The following is a 22,776-nucleotide window of genomic DNA, read 5'->3' as shown; positions in this document are numbered from 1 at the left end:
CTGCGATATTACCTTGTAATCCCTGTAGACCATCCAGACCACTTTAATGCTGGTTGCAAAAGAATAACACCATAGCACAATCCAAATGTCAAAGTTAATTTTCCAAAATCAATCCTGTTAATACTCCAGGCCTGGCTCCAGGCTTGACCAAAAAACACTGGCTTGGAGCAAATATGCTGTTGAATAATTTTGTGTTCTATAAATCAAAATTAGCTGCCTTAAGCTCTAAGGGGGATCTATATTCTGTATTAACAAAACTATATTGCTGTAATCACAACAAAATCACAAAACTCTAAATGGAAAATTGCAGTGAAGATATTTACAGAGAACAATAATTAGAGCGATAATATTTTGGCTCTGTAGTTGTTAATATCAAAATCTGCTTCCTGCTGGCGACAAGTTCTAACACACTCCACTGAGGGTGGAGTGTTCCTCTTTTTTAATGCTAGACCCATGCCGGGCCAAATTTAACCTAATGGCCCCCAGGCCCCAGCAGGGCAGCTATACTCTACAATCTCATGCAAAATTTGAGCATTGGGCTATGTATAAACTGAAGTAAAGAGGAAAAGCAGACTAAACCAACTCCCCAAGACCTGTAAACAGACATTCAGTCTTTCAATTGTTGGAGTTCCCCGCCTATGCAAACAGCGTTTTTTTGAGATGCTGTTGGGAGCCTTCACCTGTTTGCCTACTAGTGTTTTGCTGAGAACTTTTAAGCCCATATATTTCCAAATTAGTTTCCTTTTCGGACCAACCCATGCAAAAACTTTCACAAGAATCACTTCAATGAACGCCATTTGGGTTGGAATCTGCTTGAGCTAACGAATCTGGCTGATGCTGCCCCATGTAACCCCGAAACAACGCACTGCCAGAAAGCCTTTCAATGTCTTGACTTTAGTCATGGCTAATTTCTTTCACACACACACCCACTGCTAATGTCAGGGAGTGACTGTTGCCTACACACTAGCCGATTCCGGCAAGAGTGACTGAAAGCATTTAACTCTGCAAACAACTGATGATCTCAAATCAGACCTAAAAGACGAGGTGCAATGTCTAACATTTCTCATTCTCATAGAGTGTTGTCATGTCATACTCATGTAGGTTTTAAAGAGGCACCAGCCAATCTGCAATTTGATGACTCCTGAAATCCTGTTAGTTGATGTCAGTATTCCTATAATGGCACGGTCAGTGATGATTTACTGAATACCAAATATACCACATGGAGGAGAGATATTCAGTTCATCATCTTCAGCATTCTTGGGGCTGAGTGCTCACTCTCCATTTAGGAGTCAGGACTGTTCAGTTTCAAATTGTCACTTCCTGCTGGCTCAGAATACCCAGTCTATACCCAGCAGAATAATTTAATTTGGGTAAATAGGTCAAATATACAGGTTCGCCATTAGTGGAGTTGAGATGCTGTTGTCTGCTGTATTTCACCTTTTAGATTATAGGATGGGGCTATTTTCACATAAAATGATTGCCTACTGCAGCTCAAACCTTATACCTTATGTCATATTTCATGTTTCAGCATCTAAATCTTTTATATCCAGGAGCAACACAATGCACTCAGAAGCCATCTGTTTCGAAGGTGGTTGTTTGCACGTCCAATCTATTTGTTGTGTCCGTCAATCATCATCTGTGCTGTCTCCACCTGACTGTGGCGTGTCCTCGTGTCCTTTTTCATCAGTTGCAAAGCCGGTACGCCTCTGTTTCCTCTTGCAGCTCTATCAATCTGTACCAGACTGTTTGGAAAAATAAACACGAGCACACACACACACACACACAGGTGCACAGGTACCAACCGGGTACACATTTGCGTGCACAGTGTCTTCATTACTATTTTTGGGAACTTCAGTGTGATTCCTGACTCCCAACCACTGTTACCGTCAGAGCAGTTCATTTGAAGTACAGCTGGAAGCGAGAGTGATAGCACGGCACTGGGGACTACTGCCGCAACTGCTGACACTGTGTGCTACCTGATAGTAAACCAGAGAGAGAAAAGAAGGGCAGAGTGACAGAGGAAAATAAGTCATAAAGCAGAGGGAGGACAGAGAGTGAAAATTAATGCGACGGAAAAGCTCAAGTCACTTGGGATTAGCATTACCTTTGGACGTCCACTGAATGTAGCAGGTCTGCAAGAAGCTTGGATGCGGAAGTTTGTTAGTGGGAGTGTGATTTTAAAGCCAAATCCCTTCACTTCTACTTCTTACTTTTGCCGAGGTGTCCTTGAGCGAGACACCTAACCCCAAGTTGCTCCCCGGGCGCTTCATTGCAGCCCGGCTCCTCCGGGATGTTAAATGCAGAGAAATAATTTCATTGACTAATAAAGGAAAATTATTATTATTATTATTATTATTACTTTTTAGCGGGTGTACAGAAAAAACGCAGGGTCATTCAAGAAAAAGAAAACATGGCTCAACTGTAACCGTTTGACCACAAAGTAATTCAGGCAAGGTAATGCAACGGCCGAACAGATATCCGCACACCCACATTGCTTGTCCTGTCAAGTCATGTATCAGAGTATTATAAACTATAAACTACTACTATAAATAAATATATATGTGTAATTCAAGCACAGATTTTTTCCAGTGCATTCTGAAAAAAACACAGAGCCACTAATTGCTGAAATATTCAGCCTTGAAGCTTTATCAACCATTCGGCCTGGTGTGCAGTTACATTTTCTTTCTTCAATGTTTAAAACCTTACTGTTATTCAGAGCGTATGAAAAAGCAAGCAATGGCAGGAATGAGTCAGTGAGACATTGTAGATACAGAGGTTGAAAATTCTCAGTGATGGTCCTTAGTGATGGCTTGTAAAATTAAAATCCAACAACCAAGAACTTCTATTTATTCTCAATGTAATTTTGTGTTCTTACCCTACTAGATGGTTAATTCCACTCTCCTGTCAGGAAACCAAAGATAAAGATAGTGTTTTATGCTTTGAATAGGTTTCACTTTACTCAACTGAGAAGTGACACGCTGCTCTAGGCAATTGTGACAGCAAGTCTGAAATTCCTTTGTAAATGGATTTCATGAAACTGAGATGTTGGAGGGTCATTATTTTATTCAGTACATAAGAACACCCACGAGAACTTGCCTCATTTAAATAACCCTTAAGATAAATGTATAAAGGAGGGAAAATGAAGAAGAAAAAGTAAGGTTATTGTACTTCAAAATCCATGTTCATTCAGGTCTAGTATTTCCTCTTCTGTGACTTGTAACATTCATGGGGATTAGAGGTTACAATACTTTAAGTAATCCTCCAAGAGAAAAATAAAATCAAGTACCCAGTGCCTACCATATTTCTAAAGTGAAGAAAATAACAACCTCTGCTCCTATTTGGAGGTTATACTTCTGGCTTTCTTATTTATTTGTTTGGAGGATTCTCTAAAATGTCAGAAATAAATATCGAAGACTTTGTGGAAAGATTAGTCAAAGGAAAAGAAGTGTGAGACTCAAGATTGATGATGATCTACAACAAGATAATAAATTATTCCCACAATAACTGGATTGTGTGGTGATAAAACCTTGTTTGCACAACAAGGTGCGGCAGAGCGATACCTGAAATCTCAATACTGTTGATACTAAATCTTGTTCCTCGGGTCATCCATAAAACAAAACACACAAACAAAAAGTAAAACAGATACATCTCACGTTCCATCACATGGTGGACATTGGTATAGCAACCGGCTTGTTCTTCAGAGAATTAAGTAATTGACAGAAAACTAGTGCAGTGCTTATTCGGAGCAGTCGCCAAGAGGTTGCTTGCAGCGATGTTGAGAAACGCTAACTGACCCCAGAGAAGTGAAGAGGAGTGTGATTGTAATGTTAGCAAACCCAGCATCCAGCAGCAAAAATGTCATTCAGGATTTCTGGGGTAGTATATAGTACCATGAAACATAGCTATTTGGCCAATAAGATCTGACAGTGTTAATCTGCCTAAATGCTTAAACCCATAGCTTCGACAGTTATTTAATGTCTAACATCAAAAAGAAGTTATAAGTTGTGGTTGACATTTTGATTTATTTAAGAATTACCAGTGCTACCTGTAATATTTCTATTTTAGGTCAGCCACAAATCTATTGCCTTTTGAAGTTGTTTTCTTGACAGTGAATACAGTGCATTTTGTATTTTTGGTGTATTCTATTATATCACAAGGTCACTAAATAGCACGGGTCATATTGAAATAGACATTACAAGAGTGTGGGCAGGAAGGAAAGAAGAAAAGAAAACATTTGAAAAAGACAAAGGAGAGAGATGAAGCAAAGTGGTAATATTAGATAAGAGAAAGCAGAATGTAAAAAAAAAAGAAAACAGAGGAGCAAAAAACATGAGTGGGGAAAAAGAAACAGTCTCTCCTCACCTGCTGCAGCATCTGTGCTCTGTCAAAGATGCTTGACTTGCACACACACAAATACACAGACAGACTCACACCTCTCGAAACTGAACTGTTAAAGCGAGGGAAACAATGGAGAGATCTACACACACCAACACACGTATACACCATGCTCGCTGTCATGTATGATGAATGTCTGTTTCTGCAGCCTCTGTGACCCACTTGAAGTGGATCTTCTACTGCGTCTACTGGCACTAACTCAATGAAACATATTACCCATATACCTCCTTTCCCTCCTCTTTTGTTGCCTCTCTCCTCCACGTATCTCTCCCTCCTCCTACTCATCCCTCTGTTCTCCATGTATCTGCAGGATATTATTATTGTGTGAAACACGTCTTTCCACTTCGCTTTTGGCACTTTTCCTCCCTCCATCATCAGCTCTACACACATCAGTCCATTTCATGTCTCTCCCAACCATTTCTTTTTTTGTTGTTGCTTAAACCCATATGTCCTTGTGTCTACTATTGCATTACTACAGAGTTACCTTGTGGAAAGAAAGTGGCTAAGATTTCCCCTATTGCATCTATTTATGGTAATGTCTGTAAGCGAGTCTCAATGCACTGAAAACCCCAAAAGACAATAATAACCATGCAGTTAAACACATTTTCTCTTTAGAAAAGCCAATTCAGTATTTATAAACTGAATCATATTGCCTTGTCACCTCAACATGCCTGCCTCTCTCTGCAGTCTCTCTCAACCTGTCCTGTCATCCTTTCATCCTTGTCAATATCAGCTTAGGCAAAATCACAAAAAAGTATCCTAAAAATATCAATTTTCAAGTCTCACTGGTTACTCACTGATATATATCCCCTCTACTCTGTAGCGTGTTGACTTACATTTACTCAATTTATACATCCAGCACTGCGTCCATCCACATCATCTCCATCCCTCCTCCTTGCCTGCTTCACTGAAACTAAAATCTTTCCCTAAATCACCTCTGCCCCACCCATGTTAACACATAACCGATGCTAGGTCAGTGGCCGTGCATACCCTATAGTGTGAATGTTCGTGCATGTGACGATGTGGCGCCAATGGCTTGATCACAGACCCCACTGTGCCCTGCAATCGAACAGCGCTTACAGCTGATGAAGCTGATAAAGTCGCCCCGACCGATTGTTTTGTCATGGATCCATAGCGCCCGCCCTCCAGTCCCCCCTTCAGGTAAACAAATTTTTCGCTGTTAGCGCTGTTGTCTGCAAGCTGCGGGCTCAGCCAGCCCCATTTTGGGAACAACATGAGGCAAAAGAAATGCTCCCGGATTCAAATTCAGCACCTTTAACCTTTCTCCCACAATCATTCAGTGTAAATAACACCATAGATGGTACTTTGCCTGTAACGTATCCATCCATCCATCCTTGCTGCAAGTAACGGTAAATATTATACTCCCAGCTTCACCTCCCATTCACTCCCTCCCTAATCCCTCTTTCATTCAGCCTTCTTCTCACTCAAATTGAGCAGGAGGGCATGCGTCTCTGCTCCCTCTCACCTTTCACACATTTTGACTCTTCCTTCCCCTTGTTCTTTCTGTTCTCTCTACTCTTTAGATCTCTGTAATCATTAACCTTCTCTCACTACTCGGACTCACAAAAAGCTGCCCTGCTGGCTGATTTCCCCATGCTTATTTCACTATTTTAATCCCCCCCCTGACTTTCTTTTCCTGTTGCATCCTTTCCTTTTGTTTTCTTTACTTTCTTCACATCGTAGTTTTCATTCCTTCCCTTGTCCCATAGCCTCCTTGATTCATGCTTACTTTCCTCCATAATCTCTCCGTTGCAGTCTTCCTCCCTCCCTTCCTACACTCTTACTTTCTTAAATTTCTCTCGAACCCCACTTTTGTAAATCACTCACACTTCACACTCCTTAATCTCTCACCATATATTCCACACTACCCCTTCCTTACCAGTTCTCTCTTTCCTTACATCCCTCTTCCTTTTTTGGTCAGTACTTCACATCCTTTTGTCTTGGAGTTTCCCATCCTCCCTATCTCTCTCCGTCTATCTTCCTTCTTACCTCTCTCTCTCTCTGCATCAGTGATACAGTATGTACCTGGCATTCTGACTCTCCAGTCTCTTCCTCTCCACCCATACTAACCCTCCCCTCTGTATTTTTTTAGCTGCATTCATTTCTTTTCTCTCAGCTGGGAATGCTGGAGATAATTCACTGAACAATACACCCTCCCTACCCACACACACACACACACACACATACACATAGACTCCTATCTTGCTGTGTATACTTTGTACAGCGCTCATTCTCCACTGGGTCTATTCTTATTCTACCTTTTTCCTCTTTGCTGCATTAAGGTGTTCCTCTCTTGCTCTCCCAGTTATGCCACAGATAAGCCAAACATCTACTCTCCACCAATCCCTCGCATCTTCTTGTTAGCTTCATGTTCCCGGTGTGTGCTCGCACTCTTACTTCACCCTTTGCTCCTATCTTTTCACTATCTCCATATCTGGCTCTGCCTGTCTTTCTTTCGTCCCTCTGCTGGGCCTGCAGTGTAACAGGAGACTGATGCCAACCTCTCGCGTTTTATTTTTTTTATCCTCTCTTCTTGAAAAAAACAACCCACCCTTGCCCCCGTCTTTGCATTTTATTGGCTCTAAGAGCATCTTGTATCTGCTCTCCCTCCCTCTGTTTTTGCAATCCATTTGTTCCTCCCTGCTCTCCTCTCCTGTATCTCTCTAACATGCCCTGCCCCCCCTCACCCCCCCAGTTCTCACTGTGTTGCCTTGACTGAGGATTAAATTGAAAAATAATCAAAATGCCGAAGGTTGTGAGGCACACCCGCACATGCTTTGCACACAGATACTTGCACACACACAAAAAAGTAGCAGTGTTGAGAACAGCTCAGGCAGGTTAACAATTGGACGTAGAATAGTAAGACAATGCTGCCATCTGCTGAAAAATCATTGAAATATCATACCAATTAATCTGTCTTTTAAGGCATCAACAATAAATATAGCGCTAGGCCTATCAACCAGCAAACCTGAAACACACTCTCTATTTTAGATGACCAGAAACATAAATAGCCTATGTATGCATTTAAAGGCTTCGAAACCCAACTGCAATACATGTGCAAACAAATACACACACACACACACACACACACACACACACACACACACACACACACACACACACACAGACATCCTCCTCTTCCACAAAACACTATTTACTATGTTTAATTTAATCTAATACTCTACATTTGGCAGGATGGGCACTAATGACTGTTTAGTCAATGAGCCATCAGAAACTTGTAAAATGAATTAATTCATACAGTACTTTTCTTCTCCTGCTGTCTCTATCAAGTGTTTTTAATTAAGTTTTCTAGCTGAATGGGGTTCAAACACAAATATATCCATATGACATTATATTTAACATGCTCATGCTAAAATAGCCAGTAAGCAAATAACCCAAACCTTGCCTTTGATCACCGTAAATGTGCAGGCTAGCTAGCCAACATTTTTGAATATTTTGATTCCTCTCATGGTAACATGTTTTCCCTCCTACAGCACTTCCCCACTCACAAGCTGGTAAATTAGTAGATGTGGAGATGCAGCAGTTTAACAGCAATAAACTTCATGTGTGTTTTGGCATTGGGTTAACAAATATTTTGTAGTTGTTTTGGATGCAGAAACAATATTCAGGACCATCCAGGTAACTGGATAACCTACATTACCATTACATTATTGTTCAGACCTGTTTCTTAATGTGTTGCCATTCCCATAAATCACTATTACAATCAAGCTAAATTGTAATGTCTTTACATTTTGTTGCCACTCGCAGCACAGTAGATAGAAGAAAATGTTGTACATGATTGGCTGCATGATTGACTTTGATGGCTACGAGTGAAATACAGCAAAGAAACATTATGTGAAAGTCGGTTGTGGACTTGAGGGCCTACTCGTTTTTTCTTCAGATTACAGCAGACTTCAGGGGTCTTGCATGCAGTGGTTTGTTACCACTTTGGACCCCCGCGTGTCATAGGATGCTACCTTAGCTACAATGTTTGGGTTTTTATCAAGGTGCCTGCTGCATCTTAAAATGGCAGAGATGATACTGGTGAGACTGAACTAAAACTGTGAAGCTGTAACATTAGGTTACAGAAGCTCCCATGGATGACTATGCCTTCTGAAATAGCATGCTCATTAACAGCTCTATTCAAAGGTGAAAAGGTAAACAAAACAAGTTACATGGGCACATCAGTGGTGTGACCTGTGCCATTTCCTTAACAGTCAACACATCCCCTGTGGCACCATAAGATGATAACTGTTATCATATTTATATATCAAGAAGCAGATATCATGGAGAAAACCAACGAATGATAGGTTGACACCGAATATTTTGCCGATACATTCATTATGAACCTCTCTACATTGACCGTGATCAGTTTTCAGATAGAAACAATATGAATGTGTACTTGTTAATTAGATTCCTTTTTTAAATGCAGGGTCTTCACATACCTCTTTGCACAAGCACATTTACAGTGGTGTGTGAGTTCACACATTTCACATGTGGGTTTTGCAGCTTGCAGGAAATTGAGGTGAGCAAGAAACGTGAGACAATGTTAAAACTACTGAGTTTGATTCTCACACTCAGGTTGACTCAGTTGCTGTTGAATAACCTTTTATTGTGGAATTTTTTATGGGGCTTAAAACTTCCCAACCATTTGACAATAACTTGCTTACTTGCATATTGAATCACATATAAGAGGTTGGAAGGACAGTAATGTCACTGGTCAAATTCAGGTTAACTATCATCCAATAGGGTAAACCCTTTTTTTCTGTACTTTAGATGTCAAGTAGTTTTATCTTTGTAGAATAACTTTCCAATCCCTCTTCTGTGTTTACGTGTTTTTCTTCGTGTATAACATAGAATAAATTAATTTGGGAGGAACTTTGAAGAAATTGGCAAGAGCACTGTAGAAATTAAAACAAACTGCCAATCACGTTATTGCAATTAACTCTAAAAGCAGGCAATGGTTTAAACCTAGACTAGGTAAAATGTATTGTAAAAATGATTGTGTCATTTAGATTGTAACAGTTACCTCAATTGCAAAGTAGCTAACGTTTGGACAATTGGTCCAAGTGGGGTCTGAATGTCAACTATGACATATATCAGCTTTGTGACTATTAATTTTTGCTAAAGCTATATACCACAAAACAAGTCAATCAGTTATGTTGCTTTGGCATTTAAAATTCTGAATCCCCCTTAATCCATATAATTAAAATCTTGCAGTAGGTAAAATTTTGTCTGGGTTGTGCTGATTTTAAAGATTGTTCCCTTTTGTCAGTTGCACCTCTGTTTTAGGCTCTGACTATGGCTCGCTTTGAAAACACAAAAGTATACTGTATAGTGCTACCTGCAATTTGAATTTAAATTAAGATGGATTACATCCTGTTTCTTTGGCTCTGAGTAATTTGGCTTGACTGATCTACCTGCAGCTGCACCTTGTAACCATATATGGTCCAGAAATCATATAGTTGACCCTTCAAGTCTAAGCACATTGGTTAGTGAGTCCACTTGAGCTGACAATGACACCATGGACGTGTCATTTGTCTTGTAAAAGTAAACCACTGACTCACATTTAATCATGGCAAGTGTGTATGTGCAAATTGTATATATATTTGTCTGTGGGTGTGGTGGTGTGTGTGTGTGTGTGTGTGTGTGTGTGTGTGTGTTGTGTGTGTGTGTGTGTGTTTGTGCGGATGTGGTATGTGGTGAACTGTCCGGAACCAAACAGGCTTTATATACAATTCTTCACACACAACTCCAAACCTTTTATCTGAAAGGTGCTGAACTTATTCTTCTCTGAAAGACCGGTGAGTTATTTCAAAATCCCACATTAAGTTTGAAAAAATATGATGTTTTATGTAAGATATATCCAGGCATTTTTTTATTTTCATTGCTCATGTCTTCTGTGTATGTCTATGTAAATTCAGAGACCGCTTGCCTACCTGCAGTGATGAAAGGTAACATGCTGACTTTTGCTCAGTTGTGTTTGCTCCTTTGCTGGATGCTGCCTGTATGCTCCAAGAAGGTGAGTGGTACATTCCAACCAGTTAAAACCTAAACTATGTGATTGACTTCTTATGACTTGACAAATGTTAACACAGTGTCTACACATATACATGTGGCTCAAAGTAGAATGCTTAAAGTTCTTAATTTGGTGATAAAGCACATAAACAATAAGAAGTAATCTGGTGAGCCCCTGAGACCCCAAAGCAGTACTCCAGTATTCATAAGTAGCAGTGTGGTCCTCGAGGCACACAAAATGCACATTCTGTGGAAACAAAATTTCCCCTTTGGGGACAACAAAAATCTATCCATCCATGTTGTTCTTCTTTATCCTGGCTTTCTCTGCAGACACTCATGTACAGTGGTACAAACTGCATATAATTCATGACCTTTACTCTCATCTTGTTCACCCCTCTAGATCAGTTTTATCGTCAATCTACCAGAGGCAAAGCAGGGCAGGGACCAGATGAGCATGGTGGAAAATGCTGTTGATGACATGTACTTTGGCTGCAATACAACTATGACAAAAATGATCAAGGAAAGATACTTTAAAAAAGAGAACACTAGAGAATTTGCAAAAGTCTGGAAAAATTCAGAAGTCTGTGCAAAAAGGAAACTCCAAAAAAGACGTAAAGAGGATGAGGCTCTAACTAAAGATCACATGCAAGCAATCTGTGTTTATACAGCTGGTAAAGATTTTTATACCATGTTCAATCATGAAGTCCGGAATAACAAGAGGACAAATTCCTTCCGATTTCACTCCTTACATTTCTGGCTGACGTCCGCTATACAGATCCTCAATAATAATAAAAACTGTCACAGTTCTTACCGCAGAACCAATATTGAGCTTAGTGGCAATGTCAACCAAATAATCCGGTTTGGTTCCTTTGCCTCCAGCTCTTACAACACAAATCTGACCAACTTTGGTTACAAGACCTGCTTTAAAATTAAAACCTGTGCAGGTGCTTACCTTAAAGATTATCCCATGCTTGGTTATCATGAGCAAGAGGTGCTCATCCCTCCTTATGAGAAGTTTAAGATAATGAAGAAAACGAAGGGTCTATATGTCGAAGGTCTGGGTGACTGTGAGGTTGTGTATATCTTGGAGAGCGAAGGCGTTCAAAGCAATCTAAACTGCAACGCCGCCTATGAGAGCCCTATGGTTCTTTAACTGGTGGAGCGAAGTGAAACATTTCAGTCTTCTAATGCAAACTGCATTTAATGCGTCTTAAATCAAACTTCATTACCACATCTCTCTGCAGTTTCCTTAACCCTTGTTTTTTTTGTGTGTGTAAAATGCTGTACAACAACATGAGTTACAACTCTCACCAATCTTTCAGTGCCATTATTTGCCTCTCTATATGTTACAAATACTATTTTGTGGAAGTTTTCTTTATTATATGTATTAAATTTGTCGCACTGCAAAAATGTTTTGTGTTCCATGTTGATTAGTAGTTAGTGAATCTACCAACATATAGGTCAACTGCTGTCTAAAATACCTACATGTAAAATTATAGAGTAAAGTAAAATAACGTGCTCTGAGAAATTCTGAGAACCATATTTAAAACCCCTCAAGTAAGTCTAGGATTATAAAAACCCTCCTGCTAGTATCAAAAAAAGACACTGTAGACAACAATGGATCCAATTACACACTGGATTCGCTATAGCAACACAGAGAATTCATATTTGTAAGAAAAGGTTTTTGCGGAACTTTTAGACTGAAGTAGGAGGAATCAACAAAACCACTTGTGTATAGTAATGACTTTGAAGTTTGAACCAAAAGCCATAGCTTTAATATTATACTGGTTAACAAGTGCCTGCCAAAAAATGTTGGTGATCCCTGAGATCTGATCTCAACTGGTAACAACATGTAGTGTAAAAAAAATCATAGTTAAATAGTGTAGGCAAAAAGGCTTTTAGATATATATAATTTGTTACTCTTTAACATACATGAAAAAAACAAAATATCCTCAACTTTATGCTAACCTGGATGTAGATAATTAATTACAGAGTAAAACCATTGTCACCCGGAAACCCATGTCCAGACAGCTGCTGTTTACCACGGTGTAATTCTTAATATGACCATCAGATGGAGCCAAAAGAAAGAGCTTTCAAATCCTACACAGAGACTTTACTTTCACTATCACTTCTTATCCACTATTGATAATTGACCCTTCTTAATAAAGCCAATATGCTGGAGCTCTAGTTCATCTGGCCAAACAGTATAACATTAAGTCAACATTCAACAACACATAACTGTTTAGTAAGTCATTTACTGTACCCACAAAGTAAAAAAGTGCAGAGTTCCTGGGCCCTGTTTCAGAAAGCAGGTTTTGTGAAAACAAAAGTTAACCCTCAGATGAGGGAAACTCTGAGTATTAAGTCTCAGGAAGATAGGTAACTTTAACTCTGGGTCTGTTACCGTGGTAATCATTTCTATACTAATGGAGATTATAAGATAATATTTCAGTGACCAGGATCGTGGTGCGGCTGTAGAATGTAGTTTGAAAGTGAGTTTTATAGGCTCCGTATAGTGAATGTGTTTTAGCATTTTAGAAAAGGTGTTAAACTTCAATACATTTGTTGAGGTAGCTGGAATAAAGCCATTTCAAATCCACTACATTTTAACCTTTAATCTCCCAAAACATTATAGTTTTAAATTTTCAACTATATTTTTCATATTCAGTTGAGCCATCAAATTAAGGCCAACATATATATTCAAAATGAAAACCCCAGGCTAATACACAAACTACTGTGTTTTGGGTTTTTTCCCCCAAGAAAGCAGTTAAAAGTTCATACTAGTGGTTTTGTAAAGTGGTGACAGGATATTAGGCTGTTTCTACCAGATAAATGACACATCTGCTGCAGCTTCAAGGAACTGACACAATCCCACCCCTAAAGTAATTCAACAACCACTGATTCATCACCAATATCTCATTGTGAGGCGGTACAGATTCTTTATTTATTTATCTTTTTATTATAATTTATCTGTTATTTTTTGTCCAAACTGTCATGCTTACAGAAAATGCTAATATGCCTTCACTCTGTGGCTGAGGAGAAGATTGCATGTGATCACAGCTGTAACTTGTTAAAAAATACACAAAGTCTGTTGCTGATTTAAATACCCCATAAACTCAACTTAACTTAAATCCTTAGAAGTTTGTCATATTTAAGAGCTGATTGTAGTTTTTTGTAAAAAACGTTTTTTACATTTTATCTACTGTCATGCAACAGAGGACAAATTCACCTTTGCAAAGTAGTGGAGTAAAATGACTTGCTAAAGCAAAGTCGTACTTAAAAAAAATATGCTTAAGTGCAATACTCAAGCAACAAGTATTTTATAACTTTACATCAAAAAACAACCAACACAAGAAAGTTAATGCACTAAAATGTAAAGCAAGTACTTTTTGACAATTAGACTACTTGTTTATTTTTATTTTTTTGGGGAATATTTAGAATGAAGCTTCAGGAGGGTTGAAACAGAACTGCAGTCACTATATACCTTTAATCATACATCTAATAGCTTCACAGTGAGTGAATCCATAAACTTGACCTTAAAGAAGAATTGTATCATGTAGGAGACACAAGAAAAGATTACTGACATGTTACACACCTTCTTCTGTGACCACAAAGGGGATGCAGAAGGAAGTCATCAGTGTGGTTAGAGTGTGAAAGAGAAAGACTTTGTGTGAAGTGGTGTGTGCAAGATAACTTCCTCTGCTATCCTTTGAGTCCTATGATGAGTCCTACACTTTTAAAAATGCAAAGAAAATGCACCAATCCCTCTTTTTGCTGAATGAATACTCAAGTAATTAAACTGCTATATACATTAATGCAGTGTATATGCTCTCATTTCCCTCTGTAATGTTTTATTAACCTGCTTACATTAAAGCTCAAAACCTGAACACCTCGCTCCTGTTACAGCTACAGTAGAAAAATCATTTATCTTATTTCTAAATGTTAAATATAGAAGTTGTAATGTGTTGTTGTAGCAGCTATTAGGAGGTCAATATATGTAAGAGGACAATGTCATTTTTTTGCTGTTGAATAATTCAAACGTGATTTAAAGTAATCTGGCCAACAATGGTTGGCAGATGGAAATAATAGCAAGACTACAAAAACATATTATTACAAAGTGCATCACCAATGAAGTTCATGTGATATGTCAAAAAGTAATTTTTGAAGAGTTTGAGGAAAGGTAATATGAAGATTAAAGGATCAGTCTGTAACATTTAGGGGGATTCCTTAGAAGACATGGAACATAATATTCATAATGTTTTCATTACTGTATAATGACCCAAAACTAAGAAATGTTATGATTTATTATGCTTACTTGTTTATTTTTATTTTTGGGGGGAATATTTAGAATGAAGCTTCAGGAGGGTTGAAACAGAACTGCAGTCACTATATACCTTTAATCATACATCTAATAGCTTCACAGTGAGTGAATCCATAAACTTGACCTTAAAGAAGAATTGTATCATGTAGGAGACACAAGAAAAGATTACTGACATGTTACACACCTTCTTCTGTGACCACAAAGGGGATGCAGAAGGAAGTCATCAGTGTGGTTAGAGTGTGAAAGAGAAAGACTTTGTGTGAAGTGGAAGTGGTGTGTGCAAGATAACTTCCTCTGCTATCCTTTGAGTCCTATGATGAGTCCTACACTTTTAAAAATGCAAATAAAATAAAGTAGGCAAAATAAATTTAGTCCAGAGTTTCCTCTCTTTGAAAAAAAGAAATGTTAAAAAATGAATCTTTTCAAAGATTAATGAAGGTTAAAAATCTGTATTCATTCACCGAAGAGGTCTGAGCAGCTTCTGTTGGGAAATGTTGGGACTTTAACAGCATTTCATGAAGTTTCTTAAGCATCAAAGATAAGCTGTGACATTTTTTTTTATATATTTGCTGTAATGGAGGCCTTGAGATAGTGTGGAGTTCATCTAACGAGCACACACGGTTAAGTTGTGGCTCGTTTCCAGTGAAGGTTCCCAGTGAGCATTTTTCAATGTTGTTCAATCTTATGTGATTTACTAACTTGGTTGGCTCAGATTGTTGTGGTGCTCTGCTTTTCCAGTGCCTTACCCAAACTGGGAGGGGGAATCAGTTACCCAGTTAGGCTGTACACCTTTTCAGAACAATTAAAACTTGTCCAATTGTCCTAACAAATTTCTGAAGACCTCTCTCCATATTTCTGTCCTAGATCGTAAGATGGCTGAGTGGAGTTGTTTTGTTTCTGGCTTGCAACCTCTACTTCTTCTTCTGTTGTTTACTGGTGGATTACAGCCATAAGTAGCCTAACTTCTGACCAAATACACTGTAGCCATATTTATTCCCTCCAAAACAGTTGATGGAAACTCTCTTAATTTGCAATTCTTTATTTTGCGACATTTCAAATGTTTGCTCAAAATTAACTTTAATGGAAAAACGGCTAGTGTGTTTTAATGATGTATTATCTTCTACTTTCTCTTTGTTTCTCTTTTAGATCCATTTGAACCTCACACCACGAGGTAACAATGAAGGCATCCCATTGAGCATGGTTGAAGATTCGGTTGATGACATGTATTTCGGCTGCAATGAAGCAATGATGAAAGAAGTCAAGTACAAATACTTAGAGAACGAAAAGAGAATGTATGCTTGGGATAATGCAAAAGATTGTACTGAAAAAAAATTCAAAGAGAGATATGATAAAGCTCTAACCAAGGATCACATACAAGCAATCTGTGTTTATACCTCTAACAATTTGTACGAGAATTTCAATAAGGCAGTCCGGACAGAAAGGAGCATCTATCGCTCCTCATTTCCATACCATTCTTTGCATTACCTGCTGACATCTGCCATACAGATCTTGAATAACAAGAACTCCTGTCACATTACCTACAGACGATCCAGGAATAAGTTTACTGGCAGAGTCAACCAAATAATTCGGTTTGGCACCTTTGCCTCCAGCTCTTTCAGAACAGACTTGACAGGCTTCGGTCAAGAGACCTGCTTTAAAATAAAGACCTGTTCTGGTGCTTTCTTGAAAGATTATTCATTTTATGATCAAGAGGCAGAGGTGCTCATCCCCCCCTACGAGATGTTCAAGATAACAAAGGAAATTCATTTACCGGTTAAAATCAAAGGTCTGGGAGATTGTAAAGTTGTCTTTGTCTTGAAGAGTGCAGGAGGAAGGAGCAATCTGAACTGCAAAGCTGTGCATCAAGTCCAGAAGTTCTTCTCCAACAAGTTGGAAAAAAACAATCTTCCATTTTTAAACTTTCTAACTCGCTTGTCACAGCTCAATCAATTAGATGAGCAACAGCATAGCTAAACATTATTCATCCTTAAGTTCCTGCTTACTGTATGTTTGATTATCGTGGGCTTGTGTTTTGTTCTCCAGCAACATATGGTTGTTGGAAATATTTTATAAGAAAATGCACCAATCCCTCTATATACATTAATGCAGTGTATATGCTCTCATTTCCCTCTGTAATGTTTTATTAACCTGCTTACATTAAAGCTCAAAACCTGAACACCTCGCTCCTGTTACAGCTACAGTAGAAAATCATTTATCTTATTTCTAAATGTTAAATATAGAAGTTGTAATGTGTTGTTGTAGCAGCTATTAGGAGGTCAATATATGTAAGAGGACAATGTCATTTTTTTGCTGTTGAATAATTCAAACGTGATTTAAAGTAATCTGGCCAACAATGGTTGGCAGATGGAAATAATAGCAAGACTACAAAAACATATTATTACAAAGTGCATCACCAATGAAGTTCATGTGATATGTCAAAAAGTAATTTTTGAGAAAAGAGTTTGAGGAAAGGTAATATGAAGATTAAAGGATCATTCTGTAACATTTAGGGGGATTCATTAGAAGACATGGAACATAATATGCATATCTATGTTTTCATTACAGTATAATGACCCGAAACTAAGAAATGTTGTGGTTTATTGTGCTTACAAAAAGCCGTTTATATCTACATAGGGAGCAGGACCTCTTCCATGAGTCCGCCATGTTACACCCCCATGTTTGCACAGCAGCCCAATAAGGACAAACACTTGTGGTATATTTTCAGGTCTTGCACAATACAGCGAAGGCCCCAAGTGTCTTTGTCTTATATAAGAAGCAGATGTGCAGGATACCAGGGGCTGAAGGGTAGATGTGTAGAATGACGGAGCCCCATACATGGTCTTGACTTCAGCCCAAATGTTGCAGAACATGTACCCTATATAAGGAGGTGCGAGAGCCCGAAAGGCAGGGCTTTCAGATTTGACTCGAGACCTCCGGGCGCTCTAGACGTCCGTCATGACATGTGTTGCTTGTTTGTAATAAACTTTATTATACCAGCAAGAACGGTGTCCGCGGAGCATCCTTCCTCATCACTTCAACAGCACTGTCGCATGAAAGATACGACACACTTAAGAACACTGGCTCTAGCGAGAGCCGTTCTTGTTTTTCAATTACATAAGGATAAGGATTGCTACCGAAACTCTGTATTGAATGTTCCCTGGATTATTAAAGTAAACTATTGATAAGCTCCGACGTTACTTGTGCTTTTATTCGTAGTTTTGAATGTTTGGTGTAATTTAATATCATGATAAAACAAGCATTTCCACTTCTTTCTCTATCGGGCTGAATTCCTCCAACTACACACTAGACACAAGCACAGACACACAATGCGTCAGCTAGCACAGATTCCGCGGTGTTGAAGTGAACCAGGTAATGTGAAGAATACTTTGTATACTTTACTTAGTTGACAGTAACTATACTTGTTACTGTTAGTTCAATACAACATTTGCAAGTAAGGAACTAATACTACATTAATACATCTGTTCAACAAGCATGAATATGATTACGAAAGTTAAACATAATTAAGTAGGCCGCTCTCAAAAGCTTTTTTTTTCTACAAACAAGCTAAAACAGAAGCGATCTGTCTGAAGTTTACTGTTAATCTTAGTTTGTACTTGTCAATTTATTGCGGGCTTAGAAAAAGCAGACAGAAGGACAGGAGGAATGACTGACACTATCTGATGTCTGTGTTCTTCATTATTGATAATTATTATTCATTGATTTATTTACATTTTAGATTTGTTTCAAGTGAGATATTTATGCCTTTATATAGTGACATCGTTGTTGTCCGACACTCTTGAAAAGGGACTTGATGCGGAGTCATCTTGTTGCGTGCTATCTGCAACCTCACCACTAGATGCCACTAAATCTCACACACTGTTCCTTTAAGCAAATGCCGGTGTCAATGTCGTCAACTACTACCCATGCGTACGAACATTTTGGAGACAGGGGGAAATTGGCGATTCCAATGTTCAGGAGGTGAATTGAAGCCAGACTGTAGAAATTATATGTAAGAGGCATCATTACAGGTATAATGATGTATATTGCCTTGATCATGAACATTAAAGCAAGCAGTGTAATTTGTGCATGTACTAGTGAACCAAGCGCATACTCTGGCACTGTTATGACTGCATAAAAGAAAGAATTAGGAGAGAACGAGTGTTCAGGGATCCCTTCATCCTCAAGCTCTTCGATTTCTGTAAAAAAAAAATATTTTCTTGGTCTTCCTCTCGGTAGTTGCCGTGATTCACCGTAAGAAACAATTGATCAGCTGGCTCATTCCATGATCAACATTCATAAAGTGCTATGCCTTGACTGCTTATGATTGAATTTGAACTGAACTGAGCCAGCTGCTCACATTGACAGGTTGATTTTGATAAAATTGAGACTACAATGGTGTTAGCTATCCTCCAGCCCGCTTGCTCCAAGTCTGCTTCTCAGTTGACTAGCCTCCAGCCTACTGATCCCCAGGCAGCTAGTCTGCTAGTCATCTGCTCTCAATACGGCTAGTCTCAAGCCTGCTTCACCGCCTGCCTGCCCAAGCCCCTAACTTTGGCAGGCAGGGGGTCCGCCTGTCTCTTTGGTTATCCCTGTGTCCAGCTCCCCCCATTCTCCAGCTCTCTGGCAACCTTGTCCCAGTCACATATTAGCAAGCCTATGCATGTATTTTGTGTTCATCTTTTTTTCACAGGATAATTCCAGCTTTTGAGCAACAACAAAGTAAACACATGGAAGCTTTGGGTCAGGCAGATATGTTCATCTTGTGAAATAAATCAATATAGACAATATTAGGCCCGTGTGGGTTGGATTAAAAAGCCAGAGAATGTGTTTAGGCCCTCAACGTTCCCACATAGGAGCCTGCCGCTCTGTAGCTCTACATAGACCTGGCCACCCTGCTGCAGCGACAGCAGTACTGTCTGGGAGCTCTCTCTCTTGTCTTCCCAAGTGGATGCAACCACCTCCCCTTTTCTCATGAGTTGCACCTTGTAGTACATCCTCTCGCCTTCCCCGCCAACTTTGGAATAGACTGACAGGGAGAAGGAGTACAGTCCGGAACAAGGAGCTGTGAATATACCTGGAAAGAAAAGCATTTTTTTAAACTGAATTTGCGTTAGGCACCTCTGCACTCAAAGGTCAGTCGGGGCTAAACAGAGAAAGAGTTACAATTAACCAAACAACATTTAAGAAATGTGTTAGGTGACATCGGTAAACTGAACAAAGCACATTTGTTTGATGTGAGCAGTTATGTTGAGTCCATTCTTGTAAAAATAATTCCTTTTCATGTTTTATTCCCAAAGTGGGCGGAGAGATCCCTGTGTCCAGTGAACTGGCAGCCCACTGGTCCATTTCCCTAACTTCATTCCCCTCCCATACATACTTTCAACCCTGTGCTCCACCATAGCTGTGACCTGTGAGGGAAGGTTTCAGCAGAGCCCAGCCTTATAAGCTCCCCAGTGTATATCAAAATCTCCTAAAGATTGTATCGAGCCTGTGTGTGTATAAATTGGTTATGGGGTCAGAGGTGTCAGGTTGGCTAAAAGAATCCCTCATTTTGTTATCTATGATAAGCTTACAGCACTATCCCTCTCTCTTTCTGTCACTCATGATTAGATTGCGAGGAGTTTGAAATGGAAAGGAAAACATACTTTGTAGGCCATAAGAGCTGAATGAGCTATTGCAAACTTTCTTACCTACATTTAAGGAACCATACTCCTGTTATACTGCACCGTTTAGTGTAAGACTTGTGGAGCTGCACATGACGAAAGTTGTTTCACAATATGTAAATAAGTGGCTTTTAAATTTTGGTTTATCATGAGCCTCTTCAAAATAAATGTCTTTGTTCTCAAAGTATTTTGATCATATCTCTTTACTGTTACTCTGCTGTTATCAATATATATATATATATGTTACCAGCAAGTCAGATATCACCATTTAATCTGAAAGGTTTTGCTAGTAATGTGATTAACCACACAGATAATTAACAAATTACTATATATAGTTCGGCAAAAGGTGCTTCTTAGCATTTTTTTTATTTTTTTTTTACAGCACATAGTTTTAATGTCTTTATTTAGTCTTGACACTCTCATCTGCAGTGTTCCCAGATGCAGCAGACAGTTGCTCTCATCGAAAAACCAGCTGCGTGTCCAGCACCAAAAAACATACACAGTTAGCAATTGGCTACTGAACATGACCAGTATTTTGTCGCTAAAAAGCAAGACATGTGGTGGAGAGCGAATATTGGACTTACAGTCATCAGGTGGCCTTAAGCATGGTTCAAAATGAATGATAATATTGCTCAAAATCAGCTGGATGTATTTCTAACAAATTAACCTTAATGGCTGACATAATGTCAATGATTTTTCACAGCTTGTTGTGGCCCCACAATTACTTAATGCAGGTTTAAATGTCTTTAAAGAATGAAAAAAGAGTTTCACCTCAGAAAAACAGCTGTGAATTTGAATAGATGAAAAAAATGTGTTGGATTTTTTTCAAAAAAGCAATCATTCCACAAAAGTTCTACTATATAGCTTGAATTTATTGGATTATGTAAACATTATCTATTCAGATCAAAGTATTTATAGTGAATCATGAGTTGTGCATGGCAATGCAGATATTACAGGCTATTATGGAAGTCAATGGCACTATCCACACAAAACCCATGTGATGCTTATCAGCTCCAGCCTATAATGGTAGATATGGAGGTGGTAAACTATCCTTTAACATATGACGAGCACTGTTAATATGGACCCTAAGAATCCTCCATAAATAACATCTGCTTCACATTACAAGGAGGGTCCAGGTAGCAGGATGAATGTATGCTTGATCTGTTTATTGTTCTACAGGGCCCCTTTATGTTGTGAAATTGTATCCCAGGTATTTCTGAAAATCAGCAGGTCTCATGTGATGGTTATTAGCTTAAATCTTCATGGTTTCAAACCGTCAATGACAATTTATGCTTGATAAATTACTTTCTTATATTTTCCTATACTGTAAATTCACACATTTTTTTCACTTAGTCTATTGTATAAGCTCAATGAAGCTTGTTGTGAGTAAAAAAAAGTTTACAGAGTTATGGGTAGAATGGTTCCATCAAACAAGTATATACAATATATATTATAACACAGGGATTAATTGTACAATTGATGATACCACGCAGCACCGTGTCTGTTAAAGCTGACATCAGGGTCTACAATTTGGTTTTGAGAGGATTAGATAATGTATACTATGTATACACTATATATATATATATATATATATATATATATATATATATATATATATATGATGGTGCACTTTCATTACATTCACAATACATTCATTTTTCTTAAAATATGCTTTCCAGCCTTTAATTCTGGGGGAAAAAGGCGATATTCTTATTTGATTAAACCTTGGAACAAAATAGAACAGTGTACAATATATGAGCATTAAGAATCACAACATAATGTTTTTAGTCAGTTACGAATGAGAAATAGAGATGATTTAGGCTATTTTGTACTATAGCTTCATCAATACAGGATCATTCTGTGTTCTTCACTGCTTGTTTAATTTATGACCTGTAAATATAAATTTCCATTCATGATATGATTAAGTGCCATTACAGGAAAAAATTATTGGTCATTAAGCAAAAGGCACTCAACTATAAAGTGTTAGGCTTAGCGAGTGAAGGAGTAACTACTGATGCAGCTCCCTTTCTTGAACCAGCTAAAGTTCCTCCATTGCATCAAGGTAAATAAGATTAGAAGCACATTACTGTTTATCACAGCATTCACGCTAGCGGCTACATCGATACATTGAAAATATACAGTATGGGTTGTCCATGCTACTGTACAACCCATTAATCAGTTCTGTATAACTGTAGTTAAGTTTTTCTATTATCTTTGGATTTTTTATGGAAACAGTTTCTTTTAGTTACTCATCCTGGGTGTTTCTTAAATTGTTTTTTAATGGATCCAAAAGTTGAATGCTAGGCCCACAAGACAGCCATCATTTTAGTTATTGAATCTCATAATCTCTCTGCAGAA

General features: G+C 38.5%; 1 protein-coding gene across 2 annotated transcripts; it reads left to right on the top strand.

Annotated features, from left to right (window-relative positions):
• Positions 1–10,132: 10,132 nt before the first annotated feature.
• On the top strand, positions 10,133–16,901 carry LOC129096235 (erythroblast NAD(P)(+)--arginine ADP-ribosyltransferase-like). 2 transcript variants are annotated; one of them, XM_054604955.1, is made up of 3 exons: positions 10,133–10,220; positions 10,341–10,438; positions 15,902–16,901. In XM_054604955.1, exons 2-3 carry the CDS (start codon positions 10,364–10,366, stop codon positions 16,727–16,729), a joined length of 903 nt encoding a protein of 300 aa, XP_054460930.1. In that variant the 5' UTR covers positions 10,133–10,220; positions 10,341–10,363; the 3' UTR covers positions 16,730–16,901. The 2 variants fall into 2 exon arrangements, with proteins under 2 accessions (XP_054460930.1, XP_054460931.1); XM_054604956.1 differs by lacking the exon at positions 15,902–16,901 and adding an exon at positions 10,835–11,772.
• The last annotated feature ends 5,875 nt before the right edge of the window (positions 16,902–22,776 follow it).

This window comes from Anoplopoma fimbria, chromosome 9 (assembly GCF_027596085.1).
Source record: "Anoplopoma fimbria isolate UVic2021 breed Golden Eagle Sablefish chromosome 9, Afim_UVic_2022, whole genome shotgun sequence".
NCBI lineage: Eukaryota > Metazoa > Chordata > Actinopteri > Perciformes > Anoplopomatidae > Anoplopoma > Anoplopoma fimbria.
This window is presented reverse-complemented; position numbering and strand designations above follow the sequence as displayed.